This window comes from Neolamprologus brichardi, chromosome 3 (assembly GCF_056152115.1).
Source record: "Neolamprologus brichardi isolate AB-2024 chromosome 3, ASM5615211v1, whole genome shotgun sequence".
Classification (NCBI taxonomy): Eukaryota; Metazoa; Chordata; class Actinopteri; order Cichliformes; family Cichlidae; genus Neolamprologus; species Neolamprologus brichardi.
Genome location: NC_142106.1, coordinates 52,040,873 through 52,067,231, shown reverse-complemented (window position 1 = coordinate 52,067,231; position 26,359 = coordinate 52,040,873). Strand labels below are relative to the sequence as shown.

Genomic DNA, 26,359 nt, shown 5'->3' with positions numbered 1-26,359 from the left:
TTTTCGCGATCGCGTTGCACATGAGAATATCACCAGGTAAACTCGCAACATTTTTAAACATTTTGTTGTTCAACAGCATCAAGACTGACGGAGTGTGTTTGAGATAACCTCACAAGTGTGACAGATGAAACATTTGGCATTTTTTTGCTGGTTTGTCGGTAGCAGTAGCGGTAATCATTAATTCTGCGGTTTTAATCCCTACTTGCATTTTATTTGCCCCAAAAACAGTTATGTACAAAACAACGGAGAACTCAGCAGGTCCGTACGAAGACAGACTTGACGAAAAGGCAAAAAAAGGACGAGGAAAAAATCAAAGGAGTGAAAGGGTCAGACCCATACGAGCATACAGAGTGGAGTAAGAACGTTAGCATGCTGCCCAACTTTCATCACGCTCATATTTATTATTATATGATCCTGAGTGAAGTGTGAGTGCATACACTCACAAAATGTTTAGTAACTTCAGATCCCTGCAACAAGCCCTGGTCCAGTTTGCTTTGGTGATTTGGACTATTCCATTTCACAGCTGTTGTTACATTTTTTTCTTTATCTCCTGTACAGGCCAACGCAATCTAATTATCATTTCAGGTTACAGTATTACACAACATTCGGATTTCGGAGTGCCCCATGTGTAACGTTGGTACCCAGTCTGGATTTGTTTGATCCATTTCATAGGCAGGCTTCCCTACAGTTGTGCGAAAGAATTAGCGAATCGTTACATAGCACGTATGTCTGCACAGTCACTCAATTCTATGTTTGTTCACAATTTCTATAACCTCCGAGAGCCACAACGATAATATTATTAAGCTATAAAGAGTGATATGAACATATATAGAACTTACCAGACTGAAAATGTCTGGAGCACCAACAGATATCTGGAGATGGAAGCGAACTGGATATCAGCTCGTCTCACAGCTGCTATCTTTATCTCCTGTAAAGGCCAACACAATCTATTTGTTGTTTCAGGTTGTAGTATTACACAACATTTTCAGATCTACTAGAAAAAAAAGAGTGTTTTGTAATTCATTCAATTTTTCTTTATTTATAACTGGTATTATTGTTTCATTCTATTATAGAATCTTAATGGAAAGAAGCAAAATTGTGTTCCATCGTGCTTTATTAGCTGCTTTGGTGAAAAACAAATCAACAATGAAAAAAAAAACAACATACTGGAAAACAGTTATTCATCCCTTGCTTGCTTCAATACAACCGTTGGGCACATATATGCGGGACGTTTCGTGGCTGTTTTGATATCGCTCTCTCTCTTAACCAATCAAATCTCACTGTGGTAGAAGCTTTACACTCGGTATGACCCAGGTTGATAGAGGGTGCACAGTCTGGATCGCATTCCAGCATTTTGTAGGCTGGTTTTTCTATAAAACACATCAAAAAATTGGCAAACATTAGCCCGCAAAGCCACAGTGAACAAAGCAGCATAGCGCAATGAATTCAATTCAAATCAATATAAGACTTATTTGTAACCTACATCAACAATTATGTTATGATAAATTATGTAATAACTACAACAGAAGACTTACCTTTGTGCAAATGCTTGGAGCAGACTAACATGTGAGCTGGAGTGTTCTGGGACGTTATATTTGGTTTTCGAATGGCTGCAATCCAGGCCATCTGTTGGCTCTTTGTTATTTCGGAAACGTGGCTTAAACAATTTCTCTTCCATGATGTAATCCGATAACAACCGATCTCTTTACCCGTCGGCTTCCCGTGGCTGTCATGCGACCGGCTATTGCAGTTAATAATACAACAGCTTCTTCCTATTTTTTGTGTTTCTTTTTATCGCTGTGTGACTGTTTTCATGTGAAAGCCTGCGTGCGCTAGTACCGCTTGCCTCTCATTCCCAGAATCCTTTGCGGTTTTACCCCTGAATGACGTAACATTTTCAATCTTTGATCTTACTGATGTTGAACTTTATTTAATTCATAAAGTTAGTTAGTAGAGTTTCCAACCGCCCCGTAAAAAGACGGAATCGTCCCGCATTGAGAGAAAATATTACACGTTTTGTGTTGAGGTGAAAAGGAACAGTTTATCTAGCATGACGGAGTTTTCATTAGCATTGTTGTAGCGAACTTTATTTTATTCATAAGTTAGTAGAGTTGCCAACCGTCCTGTAAAAAGACGGAATCGTCCCGCATTCAGAGAAAATTCGTTTCGTATTGAGCGGAAAAGGAACACAGTTTGTCCCGGACTTCAGCTAGAATGGAAAAAGACACAAAGCTGGATTTATTCTGTCGTTACGCTGCACAGCTGTTTCTTCTTCTCTCATTCTCTCCCTCTCCTGTTTCTACTTCAATCATGAAACTGATCAGTGATCAGCTGATCGGCTTTTCTCTCTGGTTTGTTTATCACCCACTTTGCGCCAGAAAGAGGAAACCAGCGGATGTCGCCCTAAACAACAGCAGCACTTTTAAGCTTGATCAGCTGTTGTTATAATTTATTTAATCTTAATTTCTAGTATCAGCTGATGTTTGCTGGAGCCACAGCTGTAAAAGCTGCTGGTCATGATGTTGGTTTGGTTATCTGGTGAGAGGGAAACATGAAGATGAAACCAGGAGATGTCCTTACTGAACCATCAGAGCTGAACAGGTGATGGAGAAACAGGTTTACCTTTTAGGTGACATGAATGAGTTGAAGGGAAGGTGCTTTTAAAAGTTTTTATCTGATGTAAAATGTATAGAAATCAGACATATAACATCGAAGCAGCTGGAATCCACAGCTGTGTGTGTTCATGGAGCTGCATTTTCACCTGCTGGACATCACTACCTGACAAGTTTAACCATCTTCACAACATTGCAGAGGCCTTATTGACAGTATTTGGCTATACATATCTGTGTGAGCAGATTTTCTCTCACATAAGTGTCCTCAGGTAGCCGTCTGAATGCTGGACACTCGGAGACCTGTGTCTGTGAGTGGGAGACCAAAGATCACATTAACATGTGTGTCCCTGTATTAACAAACATGCCATATTGGCCCAGTTTATGTTTCTTATCATTGCTGTGAGGAGACCATAAATAGCATGTGCATTTTCTGCTGTAAAGTTCATTTGCTGTTATGGAGTTCTTGTTATGGATAAAAAGTATTTTTTTTTGTTTCAAAGTAGCTGATAACTATTCGCTGATAGCTGCCAACATCTGTGAACAAATATAATTCTATAAAGTGGTTCTATATAGTGTGTAACTGTTAATATAGAGCAGGGGTGGGCAATTCCAGGCCCCGAGGGCCGGTGTCCTGCAGGTTTTAGATCTCACCTTGGGTCACCACACCTGAATCACATGATTAGTTCGTTACCAGGCCTCTGGAGAACTTCAGGACATGTTGAGGAGCTAATTTAGCCATTTAAATCAGCTGTGTTGCTTCAAGGACACATCTAAAACCTGCAGGGACACCGGCCCTCAGGGCCTGGAATTGCCCACCCCTGATATAGAGTGTTATTAAATGTATTGCTAATGCAATCATATGGCACACTGACTTCTGAGGAAATTTTAAATGGCAGTCGCCATCAGAAAGGTTGACGACCCCTGCTCTATAAAAACAGTTGTTTTTCTTTTTCAATCACTCATCTTAGCAGTAGGATATACATGAAAAGAGAAACAAATTAAATTTGAGTGAAAATGTACATCTTTTTCACTCTCTGATCAAATGACTCAGTGACTCAAATGACTCAAACTTTGGTGAGTGACTCATTGAAACTCGATTCAGTCAAAAACATCACATTTACCATCACTAGTGGAGAACAAGGCGAAGCAACCAAAGCGAAAGCTGATGCTAACGTGGAGACGGGGGAGAAAGCGCCTATATCTGTGAGGACGCTGCGTGCAGAAATATGGGCAGGACTGAAACCGTATGAAGACAATTTGGACAGCATTAAAATCTAGCTCGCTGGTATGCACAAAGGAGTCAGCAGGGACATATCTGCGCTGCGAGAAGAAGCTAAAGCAGACTAAAGCAGGCAGAGAAATTTACCTTGACCAACAAACCGATCACCCGAAGATGAAACGGAGTAGATGGCACTGGCACAGCTGATGAAGAAAGACATTATCGGATGGTAACACTCACTGACTGAGCTGATTAGTTTTTATTCAGGTAAAATACGTTACCATGCTGTTGAGACGATATTCTTACATCATCCTCCCTTTTTTTGTCTTTTTGAGCGAATGAATAAGTTTATGGAAGCAGAATGAGTCAGTATATGCCGCAAGTAAACTTATAGTTTAACATTCAAATTGATTAACACTAAGGCTGCTTTAAGCTGCTTTATACAAAGCCCCAGGCCTCGGTTAATACAAATAACATAATTTCTCGTCCTTTCTCCCTCTAACGCTCTACGAGGTAAGGGTGCTCTCTGTCCCCATTGCTATTTGCACATGTTATAGAACCTCTCGCCATTCAATTACGCACTGCAAAGGATTATAAAGGATGTTAGATCCCAGTTACCCCTGTACAGGTGGTCTGGACCGGCTCTCCATCCGAGGAGACTCGCTCAGCCTCTAACTGCCTTCGTCTAAGTGCCTGCCCTGCACTACCTCTGACTCTATGCTCTCATTGGCAACCTTAATGAAACATATTTGTCAGTCGCACTTACTGCTCTCCTCTAATGATCTATAGCACTTGTTATTGTGCTGAGTAAAATTTAGTGACCTGGACAGTAGGTCCCAAGGACGTGTTATAATGATTGACTAGAATAACCTATAAGAACCCTAAATCTGATGTTAGGAGTTAACACACATAAAGTCTTACCGTTTACTGTTTTAAGGAAGTAATAGAATGAATGTCCACAATTCTGACTTTGAATGCAGATAGATAATTTTTATTAAAGCAAGACTTCACTTTGCTCTTTGACGCACTGGCATGACTTGCAGTTTTGGTGCATTTCTTTTCTTCCACTCCACCCAACAATGCTGCAGCTCAACTTCCCTAATAACTCTTAAGTTTCATACAAACAAAAATCACTTCTCCTTTTTCTCATGTCTTAAGGACCGTTTAATTCATGCACATGTTATGGGTCCCAAGGATGAAGACCACGATGACAAATATGTTCAGTTTCTCAAATTCACACTTCTTTCCATAACAGTTACATTCCTTTATCATATCAATAAACACATCACATTGTCTTCTGCAGTGTCTTACTGGCTGAACAGTTATATTCAATAACAGCATCGGTAAATACATCACATTTGTTCCCTTCAGTAATTTACTGGCAAAATCACTATTTAGTGCATCATGAAACCCAGCTTATTTAATTAACTGTGAATGCCTCTGTTAGCTACACAGAGTTGCTCAGAGTGCTTGTGTTACACTAGCTCACTAGTCACTTTAACATAACTATTAACATTCACATCTCACAGAACTGGTTTGATTGGAGCATTACAACACGTTTGCACAGAGCATAGGAGCGCACTGACGCTGCTTCACGAGCGCTCCACCTAACGAGCGGGCTCGCAAGGCGGCCGCGCGGGACACTCCTCTGGTTTTTCCCGTGTTTACATATAAATAACTCGGGTGGACCGCCTCAACTCTCTCATTCATATTAATGTGGGTAACCATGGTAACAATAAACAACATTTTCGGTGCTTTTACCGACCTGTAAAAGCAGGTGAAGAGCGGAGTAAGGAAGACACGATGCATCTCTGCTTTCCTCCAGAACGTGTCTGAGGAAGCAGCGGAAGGTGGGCTCCACTTACTGCACCCTGAAACCCCGGAGCAACCACCAAAGTTCCGCCCTCACTGCTTTCTAACACAAAATGAATCCCTGTTACATGGGTTTTCTATCCTTTTAAAGAAACTGAAAATAAATACATATAGTAATGAAAAATGTCCCGTTACATGAGTGTTTTACACAAAATAATATTAATGTGGTCATTCCCTCACAGGGGTGCCACATCCTCACAGTTCAATATGTCCTCATTGCACAGATCAATGACATCAGAGCTGTAATGTTGTTCCTGTCTCACTAAAACTTCTGACATAAGGTGACATTTCTGGGTAATTCCTACTCCAGGGTGACCAGTTTGAATCCCTCTATTACTGCTGGGAACATGCTGCTAAAGTGCCCTTGAGCAAGGCCACATCCAGGTTATGAAGCCAACCCTGGGCTCTGCTTGCTGGCAGTGACAGAGTAGATGAAACAGCTCAGTGGATCCTAACTCAAAGCTAACAGCGCCCTGTCATCGATAAGTGAAATAAAGCTGACTCACCCACAGCTGCACACAAACACCTCCAACACCTACAGGTCAGTAGATCCACTGCTGTCTCTAATGGTGCACAAACTTTGCTTGTTCAGCGTTTGCTGCTGCTGACTTTGAAAACGCCTTCACGCCAAACAATAGAATCAAATATATCGACTCACCTTAGACTAAAGAGAAGCTCGGCACTGCTCACAAAACTCAAACACAAAAGGCTTTTTAAAGACAACAATCACTTTGACAGATACACAAAAATGACTGAGTACAGAGGAGCTGCTGGTTTGAAGCCACAGAAAATGTTCAAATGTTTAAACACACTGGAGCGTTGCAGCTATGATGCATTTGTTCTGCTAAGGTCACACACATTAGCTGCTTTACATTTTAGTAAGTAGTCATCCTTTTCCCAGGACTGTTGGTCAAACGTTCTCTCCCCATGTTTAAGGTCGAGGTCACTTTATCGTCTCCCTGAAGGAGGAAAGCAGATATTACTAAACCTCACAATAAAAACATATGAAATGGGTGCACATGAGGAAAGAAGCCGTCTGCACTGTTAAAGTGATGCAAACATGCACATCTTCACACATAAAGCACCAACACCTCTCAGTTTACACGTTTAGCAGCAGCTGGTAAAACCCACAGTGATCTTGGAGCCTCCCTGAAGGACTCGTTCATCAATAACTGTCAGGAGGACGATTGTGCTTAAACCTTCTGCACACGTCCTGTAGTTACACACTCGGGAAGAAAGATGGCGTCCTCGCTCTCCAACATGATCTGTGTCTCATCCAGGACGCTCAAACACAGATTAGTTTCCAAATATTAGACGCACTGGTTCTTCATGCGTTTCTACCTGAGCACTCAAAGTCATTTATACAACATGCCTCATTCACCTGTTGGTGCATCTGTTTCTGTGTTTGGGTGTTTCCATCAGTGCCTGATGTTTGTGATCTTTGATCTATTCTGAGTTCTCTCTTTGTAACAAAAATATTGTTTGGCTTCTTTTGCAAACAAGGCAAAATAATTTTAATGGATTCATTTACTGATCTTACTTTTCTAATGCAAAGCCATCCTTTCAATGCTTTAGAAATAAAACCAAACAATATTTTTAAAACTTTCCCAAAATATAAAAGCTATTAAAACCATAAACTTCTGCTCCTTGTTTATGTGATTCTTCTTCTAGACTGTCTGTAATTGTTATTGCTAATTGTCAATAAATTAGTTTTTTTATAAGATATGTTCTAAAGGAAGCTTGTGGCGAGGGAGGAGGGGCGACTAAAAGCCAGGTTCATATAGTGGGAAAGTACTCAGGTCATGTGAGGATATTTACTGGTGCGTCAACACTGTCAGATAAAAGAACGGCTGTTGCATTTGTTATCCCAGAAATAAGTTTCGTGATGAGTAAAAGAATTACAGATTATGTGGCAGTTTCTACTGGGGAGTTGGTAGCGATTTTACTGGCTTTGAACTGGGTGGAGGACGCACCAGTAGGGAGGTATTTGGTTTGCTTGGAGTCTAGCAGCGCGCTAGTGAGTACAGGTAATATGTCTTCAGACTCTAGGCAAGATATTGTTTTTGATTTCATTTATTGTATAGAATTAAACACAGAGGGATAGAAGTGGATTTCTTATGGCTTCCTGTGAATATCGGTGTTGATGGCAATGAACAGGACGATAAGTTTGCAAAAGGTGCAGCACGAAGAAGTCATGTAGGTTTGACTATAAAACACAGTAAACGTGAGGTGAAGAGTATAATCAAGGTAAAGATGAATGACGAGTGGCAGGCACAATGGGACAGAGACGGGAAAGGCAGATATTATTATACAGAAAACAGTTGGGCAGTGTAGAAGAAGCTGCAGGAGAGACGAGGATATAATCTGCAGAGTAAGATTTGGTCACACAGGCTTGAATAGCACACTTAAAAAGATAAACATGACACAGGGAAGTGTGACTTCTGTGGACAAGAGGAGACGTTTGACAGGTTGTTAGCATAGTCAGGATGCTTGATGGAAAAAAGGATGTTTGATATTAAAGGAAGGTTGGAGATTGGCCTATAATTAGCTAAGACTGCTGGGTCTAGAGATGCTTTTTGAGTAAAGGTTTAACTACAGCCAGCCTGAAGGCCTGTGGTACATAGCCGATTAGAGATAAGTTGATCATATTTAAGATCGAAGAATTAATCAATGGCAGGACTTCTTTGAGCAGTTTTGTAGGAATGGGGTCTAAAAGACACGTTGATGGTTTGGAGGAAGTAATTATTGAAGTTAACTCAGAAAGATCAATTGGAGAAAAAGAGTCTAACTTAACATCAACGGTACTAAGAGTAGCTGTAGACAATATTACATCTGTGGGATGATTAGTGGTAATTTTTTCTCTAAAATAAAAATTTTATTTGTGAAGAAGTTTATGAAGTCATTACTAGTTAACGTTAAAGGGATGGTTTGCTCAAAAGAGCTGACTTTTTGTCAGCCTGGCTACAGAGCTGAAGAGAAACCTGGGGTTGTTCTTATTTTCTTCAATCAGTGATGAATAGTAAGATGTTCTGGCTTTGCGGAGGGCTTTCTTATAAAGCAACAAACTATTTCTCCAGGCTAAATCGCAGCCATCGCTGCTGCCCTTCACTATTCACTCTCCCACCTGGAAAACAAAGACTCCTACATCAGGGTACTTTTAATTGATTACAGCTCTGCTTTCAATACAGTGATCCCACACAAACTCACTCACAAGCTGGCAACACTCGGCCTGCACCCCACCTTCTGTGACTGGCAACAGGACTTTTTGACTGGCAGGCCTCAGTCTGTCAGGATCGCCAACAAGACATCAGCCAGTATTATCACAAACACTGGCGTCCCACAGGGTTGTGTCCTCATCCTCTACACCCTGGTCACCCATGACTGTGTCGCCTCCAACAAAGATAACATCAATTTGAAGTTCACGGATGACACTGCAGTGATCGGTCGCATCACTGGAGAGGACGACGTGGCATATAGGAGAGAGGAGGCTGGTCTGGTGTCAAGGTGTGAGGACAACAACCTCACCCTCAACACTAATAAGACAAAGGAGATGATAGTTGGTAGATGCTTTTCTCCTGTTTTGGCTTCCCTTCATTGGCTTCCTGTTAAATCCAGAATTCAAAATCCTGCTCCTCACATACAAGGTCTTAAATAATCAGGCCCCATCTTATCTTAATGACCTTGTAGTACCATATCACCCTATTAGAGCACTTCGCTCTCACACTCCAGGCCTACTTGTTGTTCCTAGAGTATTTAAAAGTAGAATGGGAGGCAGAGCCTTCAGTTTTCAGGCCCCTCTTCTGTGGAACCAGCTTCCAGTTTGGATTCGGGAGACAGACACTATCTCTACTTTCAAGATTAGGCTTAAAACTTTGCTTTTTGCTAAAGCATATAGTTAGGGCTGGACCAGGTGACCCTGAATCCTCCCTTAGTTATGCTGCAATAGACGTAGGCTGCCGGGGATTCCCATGATGCATTGAGTTTTTCCTTTCCAGTCACCTTTCTCCCTCACTATGTGTTAATAGACCTCTCTGCATCGAATCATATCTGTTATTAATCCCTGTCTCTCTTCCACAGCATGTCTTTATCCTGTCTTCCTTCTCTCACCCCAACCGGTCGCAGCAGATAGCCCCGCCCCTTCCCTGAGCCTGGTTCTGCTGGAGGTTTCTTCCTGTTAAAAGGGAGTTTTTCCTTCCCACTGTCGCCAAAGTGCTTGCTCATAGGGGGTCATATGATTGTTGGGGTTTTCTCTGTCACGGACCCGGTTCCGGGGACTCGGGGTCCGTGAACAGTGTGGACCTTTATTATTATGATTATTATTGGATGTATGTTTGCTGCACTGTGCTCTTGTGTTCCATGCTGGTTTGTGTACGTGTGTGTGTGTGTGTGTGTGGCTGGAGGATGAAGGACAGCCACCTGCAGGCCCGATGGGTGTGGCCCTGCCAGCTGCTGGTCACGCCCAGGTTCCCACACACCTGCTTCTGATCAGGCTCGTCGGGGGAGCTACTTAACAGAGCAATGGAGCTTCCTCCGGCGCAGGATCGTTGAGTTAGACTCCATGTCAGTGTCGCAAGTACTGTTAAGTGTATGCCTGCTGGAGTGGTGCCATAACGGCTGCGTCTGTTGGTTTTTCCTCAGGAGAGCGGAACACGGGACTGCAGGACGCACGGGGTGTGCGTAGGCACAGGAGCAGAGAGCACGGAATACCAGCACTTGGGAGAAGGCACGACACAGGAGTTGAGGGAGCACTCGGGAGACTTATTGTGTGGTGTATATTTACCCCCACTGTAAATAAATGCACTGTTAATTGCACTAAGTCCAGCGTTTGGGTCCTTTCTCTAACATTCCCCACGGCTTGCCCTGGCAAACCGTGACATTCTCTGTATCTATGAAGCGCCTTGAGGCGACTTTTGTTGTGATTTGGCGCTATATAAATAAAATTGAATTGAATTGAATAGTGGACACGAGGAAGAAGAAGAGGCCTCACCAGCCGCTCTTTTTCCCTGTTCCTTGAAGTGGAGAGGGTGAGCAGCAGTACCTGGGCGTCCACATCAGTGAGGACCTCCCCTGGACACTGAACACCACACAGCTGGTCAAAAAGGCTCAGCAGCTGCTACATTTCCTGAGGAGGCTCAGGAAATTTCGTATGTTGACCAAGATCCTCAGCAGCTTCTACAGCTGCATTGTGGAGAGCAGCCTGACCAGCTGCATCACTGCATGGTACGGCAGCACTACTGCTATGGACCGCAAACGCCTGCAGAGAGTGATAACAACTGCGGAGAAGATCATCAGGACCCCACTGCTCTCTCTCTGCAGAGCATCTACCATCGCAGAGTCCAGAGGAGAGACACACCTCTGCCCTCGAGACGAAGGTTCAGAAGTGTGAAATCTAGAACATCCAGACTCAACAACTCCATCTTCCCCACTGCTATCAGACTCCTGAACAGCTGACCGACCTCAAACTGCAGTTTCCACATCAGGTCACTTTGCACAATAAGTTCATTTTGCACATTAAACTCTTTTGTACATCCATGTACATCGACATCTGCAGACCACACATGTCTTCAATTACTTATTTGTACTTATTTGCAGTTATTTATCTTTTTATTTTATTTTTTAAGTTATTTTTTATCCTTATTTGTATCTTTTTATTTATTCTTATCTTGTTCTTTGAACCCTTATCGAACTTGCCATTGCGCATGCTATTTCTTCTGTACATATGACAATAAACGCTTTGAATCTTGAATCTTTGAATCTTGAATCTGTACACATCTGTATGTTTCAGCTTTGTCCTTCAGTCACAACATGGTTCATCTTCATCTTAACTTCCTGTGAGCTTCTATCGTGGTTAAAGTTCATGAATCCTCTGGACATCAAACACTGATGGTGTTATTGGAGCTGAGTGAAGTTTGATGGCTTTATTATCCACGCTGTGACACATGGCAGCTGTCAGAGCAGAACACATGAAGTCAGCAGGTGTGATTAAATTCAGGGACACAGACCCCATGTTGATCCTCTACCTAATCACACAAGCCAAGGTGTGAGAACGGGTGTGGGTCGCAATCAGCCAAGGTTTTGGGTGAACTAATTGTGAGACCTAGCCCCACCCTGACATGTGATTTCCTGTGAAATCACATGTTGAAACGTCTTCAATCAACTTAAAGAAGTCCAGACGCTTTTCTTTCCAAGCTCCTTCGACTACATCATTCATTGAACAGCTTCCAGCTTCTTTTGCTTTGCTACAGTTTGGATGGATTTGCATTTAAAGATGCAACAAGACAAAAATGGTTAGGGTCAGGAGGTCAAAGGTCAGAGCTCCTGTGGGTCTGAGGGCGGCCTCATGCTGGAGAAGGATGAAGGAGTCTGACCTGAGCCAGTGTTTGACATGAACACATCAGCACTGCTATCAGTGAGCCTAACGACAGCCGTTAGCATCATTTCAGTGTTTCAGTCATTTAAAAACACTTCCTGTCACTGTGGTGGTTACAGTGACATCATGCAGTTTGTGTTTTGACCTCCAGAGGGTGACAAATCAGCACAGACAGAGTGCTCCATTCAAACTTTGCTGCCATCAGTAATACTTCTTCAAATATAATCATCAGTGTTTGAGCAGTTATGATATCAGGGACAATCTAGACATGTGTGACAATACTGAACATGTCACATGACACACCTTAAACATCATGTGATCCACTCTCAGTCTGCACTTTGATTCATTACTTCAACACGTTGAAATGAGATTTGAAGAAACCTTCAGTGAAATAAATCTTTCATGGATTCATGTGAGCAGCAGATGAACTTTGTACCAACAACATCTTCAATAACAGAGTCTGAATGAAGCTCAGGTGTTGATGCTGCTCACTGATTGGACGGTTGGTTTTAGCTCTGCTCTCAGTCTTTACTGCACAGGTGAAGGTAGAAAGTGTGACTGGATCTATAGACTGGAAACAGAGAAACATGCTGAACATTTGAAGCTTTGCAGCAGAAATGTTCATGTTACAAATACAGCAGAGCTGATCTGGGATCAGTGTGTTCACACCTGCAGCTACAACAAGGTTTCATGTCTCCACACGTCAGCATGTGAACTTTACTCTGACTCAGTCTGAGCAGTCAGACGGCATATTTTTAAAGTTAACACATCAGCACACACAGAGCTGAGCTCCTCCCACCTGTGCTGAATTTCAGGTGGAGTCCTGTCTCCTTCCAGGAAGCAGCTCACCTGTGTGTCCGTGTTTAGTGTCCAGGTGTGGAGTGGAGCTTGTTGTTGGTGTGTGAAGAAACTGTACGTTTGCTTTGTTTCCTCCTTTAACAGTTTGTCTTTAGGAACTTTACTGTTTGTTCAGCTCACATTTGATTTCTTCACACAACAAACTGTGTGTTTGTATTTCCGGTCTCTCCATTAAAGTCAGTGTGTAATGTTTTCCTGGCTAACATCAGCTGTGTGCAGCTTAGTTCCAGCACAAATCTGCCGCTCATTAGTTCACGGTAACGGACTCACAGCTGGACCAACGAGGCCGAGTGTGTCCGCCACTCTGAGCTACGTTCCTGTTTTGTGTACTTATAGTTTGTGCTGTGTCCCAATAAAAAGAGTGCACGCTTGAAGCACGCGCACTACGCGTACTACGTACGGTGCGTACTATAAGTACGAGAAGTGCGGACGTGAGAGGTTTGTGAAATGGGACAGTCTAGCCTTTGTCACGCTGCTCAGGTTGCCTAGCAACCATGATACTAACAGCGAGAAACATTTCATACAGCTTTGTTTGACTGAAATGAAGGAGAAAAAATGTTTTGTTGCTCATCCCTTTTTTTCATGACATCACTTTGATTAGTTGAGTATCTGAGGCTGAGACCACAGGACTGTAAAACATGATTGTTGGGCTTCATTTCTGTACTGAGCAGTCATTTTAAGATTAGTTAGTAAAAAACAATAAGCTAATGTTGATCATGAGACTAAAATCATCTCACTGTTATAATGTAAATATAATATGGCCAATATTATATGTATTGTCAGATTATTATGATGTATATATATATATATATATATATATATATATATATATATGTGTGTGTGTGTGTATATATCACGTAATCTTGGTAACCGGCTTCGGCCGTAGTGATCAATGTAGCGGTTCCGAATGACAGCAATATCAGGAAGAAGGAACACGAGAAGCTGGAGAAATACCAAGGGCTCAGAGAAGAGCTCGAGAGGATGTGGAGGGTGAAGGTAACGGTGGTCCCCGTGGTAATCGGAGCACTAGGTGCAGTGACTCCCAAGCTAGGCGAGTGGCTCCAGCAGATCCCAGGAAAAACATCGGAGATCTCTGTCCAGAAGAGTGTAGTCCTGGGAACAGCTAAGATACTGCGCAGGACCCTCAAGCTCCCAGGCCTCCGGTAGAGGACCCGAGCTTGGAGGATAAACCGCCCGCAGGGTGTTTATATATATATATATGTTAATGATCTCACTGAGGGGGTTCAGGCCTATGCAGAACATCATACATGACATCAAGCTGTATGCCAAGAGTGAACGAGACATCGATTCACTGATCCACACTACCAGGCTATACAGCAATGACATTGGAATGTCGTTCGGACTGGAGAAGTGTAGTCGGATGGTAACAAAGAGAGGGAAGGTAGTCAGAACTGAAGGGATTGAACTACCAGAAGGCAACATTGCAGACATAGAGGACAGTTACAAGTACCTGGGGATCCCGCAGGCGAATGGGAACCATGAAGAGGCCGCTAGGAAAGCTGCAACCACCAAGTACCTGCAGAGGGTCAGGCAAGTCCTGAGGAGTCAGTTGAACGGTAAGAACAAGATCCGGGCCATCAACACGTACGCCCTGCCCGTGATCAGGTACCCTGCTGGGGTAATAGGCTGGCCAAAGGAGGAGATAGAAGCCACTGACATAAAGACAAGAAAGCTCCTTACCATGCATGGAGGGTTTCACCCCAAGTCCAGCACCCTGAGGCTGTACGCTAAGCGGAAGGAAGGGGGCCGGGGACTGGTGAGTGTCAGCACCACAGTCCAGGATGAGACAACGAACATCCAAGAATACATCACGAAGATGGCCCCAACTGACAGCGTGCTCAGTGAATACCTCAGGCAGCAGAAACCCAAGAATGAGGAGGAAGGCGAGGAACCATCATGGAAGGACAGGCCCCTGCACGGTATGTACCACCGGCAGATAGAGGAGGTGGCTGATATCCAGAAATCCTACCAGTGGCTGGACAAAGCTGGACTGAAAGATAGCACAGAGGCACTAATCATGGCAGCACAAGAACAAGCTCTGAGTACAAGATCCATAGAGACTGGGGTCTATCACACCAGGCAAGACCGAAGGTGGAGGCTGTGTAAAGATGCCCCAGAGACAATCCAGCACATAACAGCAGGGTGCAAGATGCTAGCAGGCAAGGCATACATGGAACGCCATAACCAAGTGGGCGGCATAGTGTACAGAAACATCTGTGCCGAGTATAACCTGGAAGTCCCGAGGTCAAAATGGGAAATGCCCCCAAGGGTGGTGGAGAATGACCGAGCTAAGATCCTGTGGGACTTCCAGATACAGACGGACAAAATGGTTGTGGCTAACCAACCGGACATAGTGGTGGTAGACAAACAGAAGGAGACGGCCGAAGTGATCGATGTAGCGGTTCCGAATGACAGCAATATCAGGAAGAAGGAACACGAGAAGCTGGAGAAATACCAAGGGCTCAGAGAAGAGCTCGAGAGGATGTGGAGGGTGAAGGTAACGGTGGTCCCCGTGGTAATCGGAGCACTAGGTGCGGTGACTCCCAAGCTAGGCGAGTGGCTCCAGCAGATCCCGGGAATAACATCGGAGATCTCTGTCCAGAAGAGCGCAGTCCTGGGAACAGCTAAGATACTGCGCAGGACCCTCAAGCTCCCAGGCCTCTGGTAGAGGACCCGAGCTTGAAGGATAAACCGCCCGCAGGGGCGTGCTGGGTGTTTTTATATATATATATATATATATATATATATATATATATATATATATATATATATATATATATATATATTACAGCAGTGAGCTTGAACTCTGTGTCAAAGATTCAAGTAGAAGTTATTTATATTTCCTATCACCTTAAATCTTCACTCAAAGACAAGTATCTTTGACTGTGTATATATAGATGTATTATATATAAGAAACAAATGTTGTTCTTTCAGTATGTTGGCATTACTAAATTTGAGTCAATGTTTACATATATGTGTAAAAAGCAAATGTAGGAGCTGTGAAAACTGTGTCTGATAGAATGAAGAGTAGACTGATATCTGAAATATTCCTTTATTGGGTGAGAAAATCAGACCATGTCATAACTGCTTTAAGTCATACAGAATAGATATCAGAGCCTTAAACAGGCTGACTTCTGCTAAATGGGTCAAACTGGGCAGAAAGTACACAAACACATAACATCCTTATAGAATATGATGTAACACTATAGATCAACTTACCTCAGAATATATAAAGCATATAAACAATTACAGCAATATGATGCAACAAACACAGCAGTGCCAAAATACTCAAAGCTTCATAGAACTGAAACAAACATTTATTTTTAGCTCCATTCTGCTGCTGATACATACTTTAGGTTTCTGAATATTAAACTTGTTGCTGCCTTTCATAGTGCGTAACTTGAAGGCCCTGAGTACTTTCTCCCACACTGAAAACACTGGAATGATCAAATTATTTGAACATTACCTAATAAGACTGATTCAGGACAGACAGTTAGTGATGTTAAACTTTTCTAGCAGTCCTTCACAAACAGGGAACAGTCTGTCTATTCTCTCCATCTGCCAGCTGCTGCTGACTCTTCCTCCTCCTCTTCCTCACACACTGCTGAGTTTGTCCTGGTGGATCATCAGGGGTGCAAAGCCTCACAGATGATGTGCAGCAGTGGGTCCCTCAGTCTGTCCTCACTCTGGACACTTGCAGTTGTCACACATGGAAATCAAATGTGTGATAAGCTGCAGGATTCAAACACAAGTATAACTTATAAATACATGTTCATACTTTTATTCCACAATCAGAGAGAAAGAAACAGAGAGAGAGTGCAGGACAGACAGACAGGTGACAGTCTCAGGTGTAGACACTGCTACAAACAGGAGGATTTAGTGTTTGTGTTATTACGAGTGCTAAACAAGAAGAGTTCCCAGATGCTACAGTGGACACATGTGTGACTCCTGTGATTAAAGCATCTTTCTTTCAGCTTAACGAGTGAACCGTCAGCTCGTTCAAACACACGTTAACGTCCGTTTGTCTCGACACCACCGAAAAGGAGGCAGCAATATAACTTAGCTAACATTAACAGGGCAGTGAATCCTGCTTGTGCCGTGATATTCAGGACTGGAAACCGAGCAGTATCACTGACTTTCAGCTTGTTGTGTTTGTGGATATATGACTGACTTTAATTATCCACAAAATCATCACATTCTCTGTAGGATTAAGGTCGAGTATACATATATATATTATGAAGTAGAGGCTTTAAAACCAAGCAAACGCTGAAAGTACAAAAATCACTAATGTCACATAACTTTGCCGACATGTGGCCAAGAGTAATGTTTTAATGTTCTTCATTATTAAACATTTGCACATAAATAAGTGACATAATATTCAGTACTTACTTTTGAAGGTTTACTCTTTGGCCGCTCCGCTTCTGCCGTCTGCCGTATTTGGCTTTGGAGTTGACGTCACACCGCAGTGCATTGTGGGATTGCGGCGCCATGTCAGAAGGCCACAAATCAAAACAAACACACTGTGTTGGAAGCAGGACTGTCAGAACCATGCTTAAAATCAGCGCAAAAGACAAAGGGCTGTATCGCGACTGGTTGCGCCAAGACGCTAAAAGACGGTACTTGGACAAAATAGCGTGCATCGGTAATGTGGACCCGTATGAAATAAGGCGGCGGAGCGGAAAGCCAGACAGCCTACCGCCGTTGTCCTATCCCGATATTTTTGCGTATCTTGTCTGTGGAGTCAGCGCATACACGGCGAATCATTTTCGGAATTATAAATTCCTGGAGGCGCACATCTAATTCACAAACGGTTGGGTAAAAGATTTGGTCGTTTTTAAGCCTCCACATTGTGAGTACGTTGACCATATGACCAAGATACAGCTTGAGGTTGCACATAACATTGACTTCTCCTCAGCAGCTGCCCCAAAAATTGCTCTAGATGAACGATTCACGATTGATGCAAGCTGTGCATTGCCATGTAAATAGTTTGCATTTCATGTGTTTGTAATTGCTAAGTACATGTGAACAGATCTTGAATATAAAAAAAAAAATGAACATACTTTTCTTTTCTGTTTTATTGAAACCACTTTACAGAAAGTACAATTATTTACAATGAACTGTACATGCAACACAGCAGTTTTATGAATATTCAACAAGAGCAAGTTTCATTTGGCCCTGGTTTGACAACAATACTGGGGCACATATTTACCAAAACACAGCACACCTTAACAATCTTATCAAGCAGTGTTGTGCGCCGGTCTGAGTTTGACACAGGTATGTCGTCGTGCCCCATGTGCAGCGTTGAAGCCCAGTCTGGATTTGTTACATCCATTTCATATGCTGGTTTGAATGCAATAATGCCAAATAATAAGCCTCTCCGTCAACATGACGTGGTTCTGCAGCATCACACATTAGAATGCTTTATCTAATTATCTATGACCTCAGCGCATTCAAAATAACACTAAAAGTCTATTAAGAGAGATATGAATTTATTTAGAACTCACCAGAAAGAAAATGCTGCGAGCAAACCAACAAAAATGGCAGAGAACTCGATATCCACTCGTCTGACCGCTGCAATCCAAGCTTGACGTGTTCGTTTAGAATGTTGTTCACACCTGTTGAACTGACTGAAACTTCTAGTCACAGTGAATCAGTGTGTGTCAGTGAATGCATCGTGTGTGCTTCGTGGCTCCAACGATTGGACTGATAGTAGAGCAGCTGATGGCAGCTTCGTCTGCCTCACACTGCTGTCTGACTGCATTCAGCTGACACTGAGATGAAGCAAGAAAGAAGCAGCTGATATTTGGACAGCACACATGATGGAAAGGAGGATTTCAGTTTATGTGCACATGAATGATTTGTGTTTCCTCTGCAGGTGAAGGTAGAAAGTGTGTGTGAGCTGATGTGAATTGAGCAGCATGGATCAGTGTGAGGACAGAGAGGAGGGAGTCCCTCCCTCTAAAAGCACTCTGTGTGGGGAACATGAGAGCCAGACCAAAGCTCAGAGGTGAGATGACCATCTCTAACTGTCCATGACTCTTCTCCATGTCACAGCTCAGCACTCACATCACTGCTCCATCATTATTCACAGGGACCCATCTGGACCTCCACCCAGCTAAGTGTCCTTACAGAGTGACGCGTCTAAAGATTTCTTCATTGGTTTTAAAGTCTCTGCTGCAGAGAGGTGAGCTGTGAGTAACATGAACTCTCTGATTTAAATGATTTATATGTTTCCTGGTTTCTAAAATGCATCTCTGTAGCAGAGCAGTGTCTCCAAGGACACACAGGCTCAGCTGTAACTGTCAGTTTATCTGGTTTTAAGACACATTTGGACACAATTGGCTGTTTTTAACTATGTATTTTAATCAGAGGTGTAAATTTAGACCTCACACATCTGGATCCTAAACTATGATAGAAACAGCTGCTAGCAGTGGGTAGTTAGACTTTGATACGCTGCTCTAGAAAGCAAACAAAGGTTTGTGCAGCTCCTCTTCAGAAAAGTGTTCAGAGAGCAGCTGCTGTATTAGACAAAGGCTCGTCGTGTGAGCCCAGATGTGTCTAACAGCTGGATGAAGGAGAACCATCACAGTCACGTCTCCATCCCGCCTTTATTAATGAACTTCCTGTTGCTTGCAGATGACAGGAACACAAAGTGTTTGTGCCACGTGATGCTGCAGGATTTGTTAACATGTCCATGATGGTAACATCTCCTCGTCTAACTGCAAACACATGAGCGCTCCTAACGGCAGCTATCACAGCCACACAGGCAGACTGTGTCTCACTGTTGCATTCAGGGACATTTGTTTTCCTGTAAAAAGCTGAACTCTAATCTAAGAGGACTTACTGACAGGAAACAGCTGCATTATCTGCAGTCTGTGTGATCACAGCAGCTTCAATCACTTGATCAGAGAATTGATCATTGAATAAAACATGTTTGTGTCTGCAGAGGTCAGAGGTCACAGTCTGCAGGATCCAGCTGTCCGTCTGTGAGGAGTGACTGGTCCATACATCACCCTCCAAACTTCAGTGGTGAACCTGGACCAACGAGGTCAGAGAACTGTGATGACTCCTTTACATGTTTATGTTTTCCTGGATAAATATGACCAAAGATTCATTAAAAAGATAAAAAATATTAGACTTTGTCCTGTAGCGCTGTGTGGCAGGCAGGATTGGACCCAAACACAACAGGATGAAGTCAAAGAGGCAGCTTTATTTCAGCTGTGAACATGCAAACACCAGAAATAAGAAAACATAACTGTAGGTTTGCAGTGAATGAAGCCTCAGCTCGACGCTCCACTTTGTCCCTCTTTTCCTTCTCCAAACAGCCACATCAGGAGTCTTTGATGGAGTTTTAAAATATTTAATTACAAATGTCCAAAGATGGGTTCAGGATACCTGAATCCACAATTATTAAAGCTAAAATAGTTCACAGGGTTTGGACTTTGTTAGGTGACGAGAGAACATCAAAGTGTTTTTATCTTTAAACAGTATTTTTATCACTTCAGTTGCTCTCACAGCCCTGTTTGTTATTTTACCAGAGCTCTTATGTTTCACTCAGTGCTCCCACCAAACACCTTGGAGGACACATTAGTGTGATTTAGATTTCATTGGTGTAAACACCAGTCACACAAGCTAACCCATGGAGGCAGCAGCAGGCTTTGTGTTTGGTAAAGTCTGTTGGCTTAAACTAAGAGAGTTTAGTTTGTTAGCACAAAGAGCTGTCAGCTAAAGCCCCGAATGCACTTTGAATACAGATTAACTGAGAAAAACACTTTAAATACAGCAAACAGTCAAACTGACAACATCTTTTTCTGCTGATCATCCACAGCAGTACATTTAGCATTCATGCTAGCAGCAGGCTATGACTGTCCACTCAACACCAACACAGGTAGGAGTGAGCAGTGATGAAGCAGGACTGTGGGCAAGTTTGAGCTACAATCCTATTGGCTTCTCAGTTTCTCCAAAGAAAAGGGGAAAAATTCTTGGTGTTGTTAAGATGTGAGTTGGTCTTGTTGTCGTGGGGCTGGAAGGATGCTGGCAGTGAGAGGCTTTTCATACAGTGTTCAGTAACAGAATGAGAAGAAAGCCACTGCACATGAAACAAGGTGCTCGTAGTGTTTGTTCACTGTGTTTGTGCCACAATGTCAGATCAGTTGTAGATTCACATGCAGACTTGTCCAGTGAAACCAGTGCAAGTACTGCAGTACAGAGCAAAGACTAAGCAAGGGTGTTATTGTAAACGTTAACAAAAGACTGTTATGTGACAAAGAGTAAGTACATTATTTTTATGAGTTTCAGATTGTTTATTGTGTCTTTAATTTAATATTTCCAGTTTTTCCTTCCTATCTCATGAAGCTGTTACATTTATTTTTTTTCTTTTAGGATCAATAAGAGGCCAGAATCTCCTGGACCTGAACCCAGCTGTGTTTCCTTAAAGAGCAACATGTCGAAGGATTTTGGTGATGACTTTAAAGGATGTTCTTCTGCTGCTGAGAGGTAATGTGTGTCTAGATGTTGTTTCTGACTCTGTATTTATGAATAAATCCTCATGTTTAATATCAGCTCAGCTCTTTTTCACACACATTTCTATGTTGGTATGTGAAGTGGTGTGTGTTGGAGTGTTTCCACAAACACAGCAGTCAGAGTGGAAAGAGTGGATGTTGTAGGAGGTGTGTGTGTAGTGAAGAGGCTGAGTGTCTGTAGGACTCCAGCTGCTCCAGCTGGTGTCTCCTTTGTGCTTTGCTTCAAACACAGTGTAGGGAGGAGCTTCCACTCAGGTGTTTCAGGTGTTGCTGGATGGAGGAGGACAAATAGTTTTTCCCTTCAGTGACACTTCAGCAGCTCAATGTTCTGGGGAGATGTTTGTCTTTATGAAGGTTTATGGATTATTGTTCTTACTTTGGTTAAACTGAGCAATACATTTTCCATCTAACATTTAAAGTAAATTTCCAGGTGAAACAAAAGATCTGCAGCTGCAGCCTCTGTGATGTTTCACAGTCTGAAAGTAACAAATTCAACCAGAGTTCAAACAAAGGCTTAATATACGTGTGTATTTGATATAATGCCAACAAGTACAAATAGGTGTTCTTACAGGTCTTAATCATAGAGGTCTGATAAGTCAGGTGACTTTCACAGTCAGCAATTTTGCTGCCTTTTATTTTATATTGGCCTTTTTAAAGCCCTTCAAATGCTCCCACATTCATACAGAGCTTTTAATAGCAAACTCCTTTACAGTCCTTCTCCTCTCACACACGATCACACGACTGATTTGTCTGCAGCAGCTGTGTTACTGCTAGTATTTTATTATGTGTGTAATCTCCTCATATTGTTCCTATGGTTTAGTTTGACTTCCTTCTGCAAACTCAGCTGCTCTGTTGCTGATACACGTCTCCATGAATATGATTGATCAGATGCTGCCAACACCATGTGTTTCATGTTCCGATACTCCTGACACATACGGGATCACTACAGGTTTTCGCTTGGGCAGCAGTTCTCCTTCTCTCCTGGATCGGCTGGAGCTTTCTTTAGGTACCTTTCCAGCTTTGACAAAAGTCCAGCTGGGATAACCACATTTACGCTACGTCCAGATGAACAGAATCAACTTTTGGAGATTTACTTTCCTGGATGATTGAGAATGCATAAAGACGCTCGTCCTAAAGTGTTATTCAGTGTTGTGACAGTCAGCTGCTTCAGCTGCTGCTGGGATGGGCTGTGGCAAAGAGAACAGATAAAATCAAAATCAGAGTTTTTCTCTGAATTAAAAGCAAGGAAACAACAATATATTCTACATGGTGAAACTGATGGTTCATGGTGTTTGGGTCTGTTTTTCTGTATTCATGCAGATAAAGAGTAAACTCAGATGAATTATACCATCAAATGTTAAAGGAAAATATCAGGATGAGTGTCTGTGAGCTGAGAAGGACGTGAAGCGAGCAGTTTATCCCAGAGCTGAAGCTGCTCTGTGTGCAGAGATGAGCTCAGATTCCTGCTGTGATTGATCAACAGTCACAGAAATGTAGACTTGTAGTTATTACTGCAGTATGGTCACAGCAGATACTCATAAACATGTATTATGAGGATGGATGATCAAGTTTCTCACTCTCTCCTTTAAATCTCAGTTTTTTTCTTCTTCACAGTTTATCTGTTAATTTATTAATGAATAACACTGAAAGAGTTTCTGTTATATTTCCCCTTGAACATCACCTTATTAGGGCGGCATTAGGAAATAGCCCCCCTCCAAAGAATGAATAAATGAATGATGATAATAATAAAATGATTCAAAAGCAGAGCTCAGAGTGGTAGAATGGTCAAACATGGATCCACGGGTGGTTCAACTGTATTTGGTGACGTGACTAAAGCAAATCTTTCAAATAATCCCACCATCAACGGGATGTTGTCTCCTTTATTACGGTTACTTTACTTGGTCACCGTGTGAATTTCTTTGAAGTGAACCAAATTCTTTTATTTGTTGGTTGTTGCATATTTAACCTCTACAGTCATTAAAAGGGGGAGATGAGGCCTCAACAATGTTGGGTTGTAGCTGTGGTTCAGGTTAGAGTGAGTGTCCATGGAATAAATGTAAGTCAGTGAAATGGAAACATGACTTTGTTAAAACTTTTAACTTAAAACTTTTTTTCCTTTTTATAATGAGTCTAATCAAAGGTGGACAGAAGTATCTCCATTTTGACTTTTCTGTGTCACCATCAGAGCTTCTGCACAGTGTGGAGAAAGCTCCAGAAGCAGAGCTGAACTGCAGACAGCCAGTCAGAGCAGCTGTGTACAAAGTAAGACTGAACATCTGTCTGCTGATGGACTCATTTCTGAAAACTGGACTTCTTGTGTTGTTCAGACATTGAAGAGTTTTCTTTCTCTTTAGTCTTATTGTTTTTCTTTCTTTCAGCAGATGTTGGTCTGCAGGAGGTTTTAGATGAACATAAGATTAGTCTGAGGAGGAGATGTGAACGTGTGACTGAAGGAAGTGATGAAACAGGAAGTAGAACCCTCCTCAACACCATCTACATTGAGCTCTACATCACAGAGGGACAGAGTGAAGAGGTTCATACCCAACATGAGGTGAGGCAGCTGGAGACAGCTTCCAAGATGGACGCCCTCCATGACGCTCCAATCAGGTGCCAGGACATCTTTAAAGCCTTACCTGACCAACAGAGACCCATCAGAGTGGTTCTGACCAACGGCGTGGCTGGTGTTGGAAAAACCTTCTCAGTGCAGAAGTTCACTCTGGACTGGGCAGAGGGCTTGGAGAACCAACATGTCAGTGTGGTGGTTCTGCTTTCATTCAGGGAGCTGAACCTGATCAGAGATGAGCAGTACAGTCTTTTGGAGCTGCTCCATGTTTTCCATCCAACATTACAGAAGGTCACAGCAGAGAAGCTGGCTGTCTCTCAGCTTTTGTTCATCTTTGACGGCCTGGATGAAAGCAGACGTTCATTGGATTTCACCAACAGGAAGCTGCTGTCTGATGTCACACAGAAGGCATCAGTCAGCCAGCTGCTGATAAACCTCATCCAGGGGAATCTGCTTCCCTCGGCTCTCGTCTGGATAACTTCCCGACCTGCAGCAGCCAATCAGATCCCTCCTACTTGTGTTGACAGGCTAACAGAAGTACGAGGCTTCACTGACGCCCAGAAGGAGGAGTACTTCAGGAGGAGATTCAGTGATGAAGAGCTGTCCAGCAGAATCATCTCCCACATGAAGACATCCAGGAGCCTCCACATCATGTGTAGTATCCCAGTCTTCTGCTGGATCACTGCTACAGTTCTGGAGCACATGTTGACTACAGAGCAGAGAGGAGAGCTGCCCAAGACCCTGACTGACATGTACTCACACTTCCTGCTGGTTCAGACAAAGAGGAAGAAGAAAAAGTACCATGAGGGACATGAGATGAGTCCACAGGAGCTGACGGAGGCTGACAGGGAAGTTCTTCTGAAGCTGGGGAGGCTGGCGTTTGAACATCTGGAGAAAGGAAACATCATGTTCTACCAAGAAGACCTGGTGCAGTGTGGTCTGGATGTGACAGAGGCCTCAGTGTACTCAGGAGTTTGTACAGAGATCTTCAAAAGAGAGTGTGTGATCTTCCAGAAACCAGTCTACTGCTTTGTTCATCTGAGCATTCAGGAGTTTCTGGCTTCTGTCTACATGTTCCACTGTCACACCAACAGGAAGACAAAGGTGGTAGAAGGTTTTCTAGGGAATTTCCGAGAAGAATACACAAACAGAGCTTTTTTTAAGAAAACGTTAAATTCTTATATCTTCACATCACTGGATGTCTTTTTGACTAAAGTCGTGGAGAAATCCCTCCAGAGTAAAAATGGCCACCTGGACCTGTTTGTTCGCTTCCTTCATGGCCTCTGTCTGGAGTCCAACCAGAGACTCTTAGTAGGTCTGCTGGGTCAGACAGAGAACGTTCCAGGAACCATCCAGAGAGTCATCAACAACCTGAAGGAGATGAACAGTGATGAAATCTCTCCTGACAGAAGCATCAACATCTTCCACTGTCTGATGGAGATGAACGACCTCTCAGTACATCAGGAGATCCAAGAGTTCCTGAAGTCAGAGAACAGATCAGAGAAGGAACTCTCTGAGATCCAGTGCTCAGCTCTGGTCTTCATGCTGCAGATGTCAGAGGAGGTTCTGGATGAGTTGGACCTGCAGAAGTACAACTCATCAGAGCGGGGACGACAGAGACTGATTCCAGCTGTGAGGAACTGCAGAAAGGCTGGGTGAGTCCAGATGTGATCATTAACATCATTGACCAGTGTAGGTTAGCAGTTTAATTTTGAAAATAAAATCAGATTGTACCCACAAAGTGTTTGTGTCCGTACGCTGCAACCTTCCACACCATTCCTTTATTGTACAGACTCAGCAGCAGCTCCATGGATCCCAAATCCAAGAGTGGAGAACAGATTTGAAGTGTGTCACATCTATGCAGTCACAGCTGTTTCCACCATGTTTCCACTAATACTAATCCTGTTCAATGACACGTTTCATATCAGTGAATATGTTCTTTAGGACGTCCACTGACATGTTTAAGTGTCCTGCTGGAAATCACTCAAATCATCCATGAAATCCATGAAAAATCCTTTTAATGTTTCTAACTTCACCCTCTGTCCTCTCTCTCTCTCCATCCTCCTCACTGCTTCTTTCACTGATAATCACACAAACATTGTATTCAGCAACAAAATAACACAATAATATCATCTGATGATCATTATTAGAAGAGCAGGATCCATATTTGATATCAGAGTAACACACTGCTTGGTTATGTGCAGTCATCATCAGTGACTGTGGGTCAAACAGAAGCTCTCTGATTGGTTGCTGACCTTGGTCACCTGTCCACTCTCACCTGTTTGTGTTTGCTCTCTCTTTGCTGTCTCCATCCTCTCTCTC

At 42.9% G+C, this 26,359-nt stretch overlaps 1 protein-coding gene across 2 annotated transcripts in view; it reads left to right on the top strand.

Annotated features, from left to right (window-relative positions):
- The window catches only part of LOC148105774 (NACHT, LRR and PYD domains-containing protein 12-like), a 121,871-nt gene that overhangs the window by 32,651 nt on the left and 62,861 nt on the right, over window positions 1-26,359 (top strand). For both annotated transcript variants that reach the window (XM_087838943.1, XM_087838945.1), the window contains exons 2-3: window positions 23,660-23,736; window positions 23,853-25,692. In XM_087838943.1, coding sequence (XP_087695069.1) covers window positions 23,660-23,736; window positions 23,853-25,692 — 1,917 coding nt within the window. The remainder of the gene's footprint in view (window positions 1-23,659; window positions 23,737-23,852; window positions 25,693-26,359) is intronic.